The 3,060-nt window shown below is 71.0% G+C and overlaps 1 protein-coding gene across 1 annotated transcript in view; it reads right to left on the reverse strand.

Moving 5' to 3' along the window:
- The window catches only part of CHLRE_16g694201v5 (uncharacterized protein), a 9,096-nt gene that overhangs the window by 5,184 nt on the left and 852 nt on the right, over positions 1-3,060 (reverse strand). The window contains exons 3-7 of the mRNA XM_043071772.1: positions 2,916-2,996; positions 2,249-2,389; positions 1,636-1,783; positions 1,153-1,316; positions 758-903 (exon numbers count right to left, since the gene is read on the reverse strand). Of these exons, the coding sequence (XP_042915300.1) occupies positions 758-903; positions 1,153-1,316; positions 1,636-1,783; positions 2,249-2,389; positions 2,916-2,996 (680 nt within the window). The remainder of the gene's footprint in view (positions 1-757; positions 904-1,152; positions 1,317-1,635; positions 1,784-2,248; positions 2,390-2,915; positions 2,997-3,060) is intronic.

Genomic DNA, 3,060 nt, shown 5'->3' on the forward strand with positions numbered 1-3,060 from the left:
GCTGCACCGCCCCCGCCCCACCTTGTCCCCCCGCTGCACCGCCCCCGCCCCACCTTGTCCCCCCACTGCACCGCCCCCGCCCCACCTTGTCCCCCCGCTGCACCGCCCCCGCCCCACCTTGTCCCCCCGCTGCACCGCCCCCGCCCCACCTTGTCTCCCCGCTGCACCGCCCCCGCCCCACCTTGTCCCCCCGCTGCACCGCCCCCGCCCCACCTTGTCTCCCCGCTGCACCGCCCCCGCCCCACCTTGTCCCCCCGCTGCACCGCCCCCGCCCCACCTTGTCCCCCCGCTGCACCGCCCCCGCCCCGCCTTGTCTCCCCGCTGCACCGCCCCCGCCCCACCTTGTCCCCCCGCTGCACCGCCCCCGCCCCACCTTGTCCCCCCGCTGCACCGCCCCCGCCCCACCTTGTCTCCCCGCTGCACCGCCCCCGCCCCACCTTGTCCCCCCGCTGCACCGCCCCCGCCCCACCTTGTCCCCCCGCTGCACCGCCCCCGCCCCACCTTGTCCCCCCGCTGCACCGCCCCCGCCCCACCTTGTCCCCCCGCTGCACCGCCCCCGCCCCACCTTGTCCCCCCGCTGCACCGCCCCCGCCCCACCTTGTCTCCCCGCTGCACCGCCCCCGCCCCACCTTGTCCCCCCGCTGCACCGCCCCCGCCCCACCTTGTCCCCCCGCTGCACCGCCCCCGCCCCACCTTGTCTCCCCGCTGCACCGCCCCCGCCCCACCTTGTCCCCCCGCTGCACCGCCCCCGCCCCACCTTGTCCCCCCGCTGCACCGCCCCCGCCCCACCTTGTCCCCCCGCTGCACCGCCGCCTCCGCCTCCGCCATGGCCGCCTCCGCCGCCCGCCTCCGCCGCCAGTGCGCCACCTCGGAGGCGCTGGTGCCGTCCGGCGCAATGTCGCCCTGGGGGTGGCCGGAGGTCAGAAGGAGGTTAGCAGGAGGTAAGGCGGAGGAGGAGGAGGAGGTAAGGAGGAGGAGGTGGGGGAGGAGGAGGAGGAGCAGGAGGAAGAGGGCCATGCACAGACTGCGGCTACACACCCTCCCTCCCATTGCGGCTACACACCTACCCACCTGGGTCTTCGTTTCTTCGGGACTGGAGTAAACTACCCCCCCCCCCCCGCCCCCCCCCGCACGCCCCACCCCCTGACTCGCCTGTCCCTCGTACACGATGCGGCCGTTGTCGTACACCCGCACCAGCCGCCCCACCGTGTACATGCGCGGGGCGGCGGCGGGCGGGTAGAGGCGGAAGCGCTTGGCTCCGCGCAACAGCAGGTACAGGTTGTCGTGGAAGTCGTGGTGCAGGCCGGAGCTGGAGCCTGAGGGGGCGGGGGGGAGGGAGGGAGGGAGAGGGAGGGAGGGGTTGGGCACATTGCACGCGCCCCATGGTAACGGCACGGGGTGTGTGGGATGACCTTCGACACGTAACCCCATGCCACGGCGCCGTTGCTGCCACACCACACCACACCACGCTCCCGCCCCTCCCTCTTGAGCTTCTTGGGTTGGGTTCCGAAATTCCAATCTCCTCCCTCCCCTCGTGCCCTCCCCTCCCCTCCCTGTCTCCCTCCCCCACCTCCACCCCCGGTCCCCTCACCCTCCGGCGCCGCCCCCCTCACCCTCCGGCGCCGCCCCCCTCACCCTCCGGCGCCGCCCCCATCCACAAGTTGACGGACTGCGGCACCAGGTGCCCCGCCAGCGCCGGAGCCGCCGGGAAGTCGCCCGCCGCAGCCAGGCTCAGCAGCGGCTCAGCCATCAGCGCGGGGTGGCCGTCGGGCGCCACCGGCACCTGCCGGGGGGGGGAGGCGGTTGCATTCATTATTGTTTGAGAAGTGAAGGCGTAGCCAGGAACAGTGGTAGCGCAAACGCGTTGTTACGGGAGGGCGGGGTGCGAGGTGAAGCAGTGGTGGGCGGGACATGGACACCAAGGTGGGGGTTGGGTTTTGGGGCGAGGGTGTTGGGGTGGGTACGGGAAGGAAGCGAGAAAGTGATCCGATGGAGAGAATGGAAGACACGCATGCAAGACAGACATGCGTGGATCACGGGTACTTCCCGCTCCCGACAACTTTGAAGGGCCTTTCCCCAGCGCTACACCATGTCGGCTAGGGGTGATAGGGTGCGGGGCAGACCGACAGGTGTGTGGTGCCCCCCTCCGCTAGTTTAGCTTCGTCTGGTTTAGTTTGGGCTGGTATTTACAACCCCACCCCACCCCCAAATGCGGCCACCACCACCACCACCACCCGCCGCCCCCCACCTGCTGCGCCGTGAGGTACAGGTGTGTGTCGCCCGCCGCCAGCCGCCGCACCAAGTCGCCGAAGGCCATGCGCCGCTTCAGGCCCCGGCCGTAGCCCTCACCCGGGCCGCCCCGCACCTCCACAAGCACCTGGGCGGAACCCTGCGCGGCAGCAGGCGGCAGCGGGTGTGGGTGTGTGGGTGGGTGAGTTCAGGGCTGTGTGGGTTCGATGTGTATGTGTGTGTGTATGTGTGCGTGTGCGTGTGTGTCAAGAGAGAAACAAAGAAACAAGAGCAAAAGTACAGGAAGATAGAGAGAGGGGGTGTGTGCGTGATGTGGGTTCCAGACAGGTTTAGTTGAACAGGATGGCGGTTGCGCCTGGCTTCTTCCAGACTCGGAAAACCCCAACAAACCTCCCGTGGCGAAGTGTGGCCTCTCTCTAGGCCAGCAGCCCAACACTGCAGCCACACGCCTCCTGCCTACCCAGCGCATGCCCCACCCGTGCACACCCCGCACACACCCTTTCCTGCCTCCCTCTCGTGCCTGCCTGCCTCTCTCCCTCCCTCCACCACATTTGCTGCTGCAGTCAGATCCACCCCACCCCACCTACCCACCCACCCCCTCCTCACCCCCTCCGCAACCCCTCCTCACCCCCTCCTCCCCACCCACCCCCACCCCGCCCCCTCACCGCCCGGGCCACCAGGTAGTCGTCGGTCCACAGTCCCGTGGCGCGCCAGGACAGGTCCGTGGGGTGGCCGCGGATGAGGACCTGAGAGCGTGGGAGGGGTTTGGGGGGGTGGCGGGGGTTGCGGGGGGGGGTTGCCGGGGGGGGG

Source organism: Chlamydomonas reinhardtii, chromosome 16, assembly GCF_000002595.2.
Source record: "Chlamydomonas reinhardtii strain CC-503 cw92 mt+ chromosome 16, whole genome shotgun sequence".
NCBI classification, from domain to species: Eukaryota; Viridiplantae; Chlorophyta; class Chlorophyceae; order Chlamydomonadales; family Chlamydomonadaceae; genus Chlamydomonas; species Chlamydomonas reinhardtii.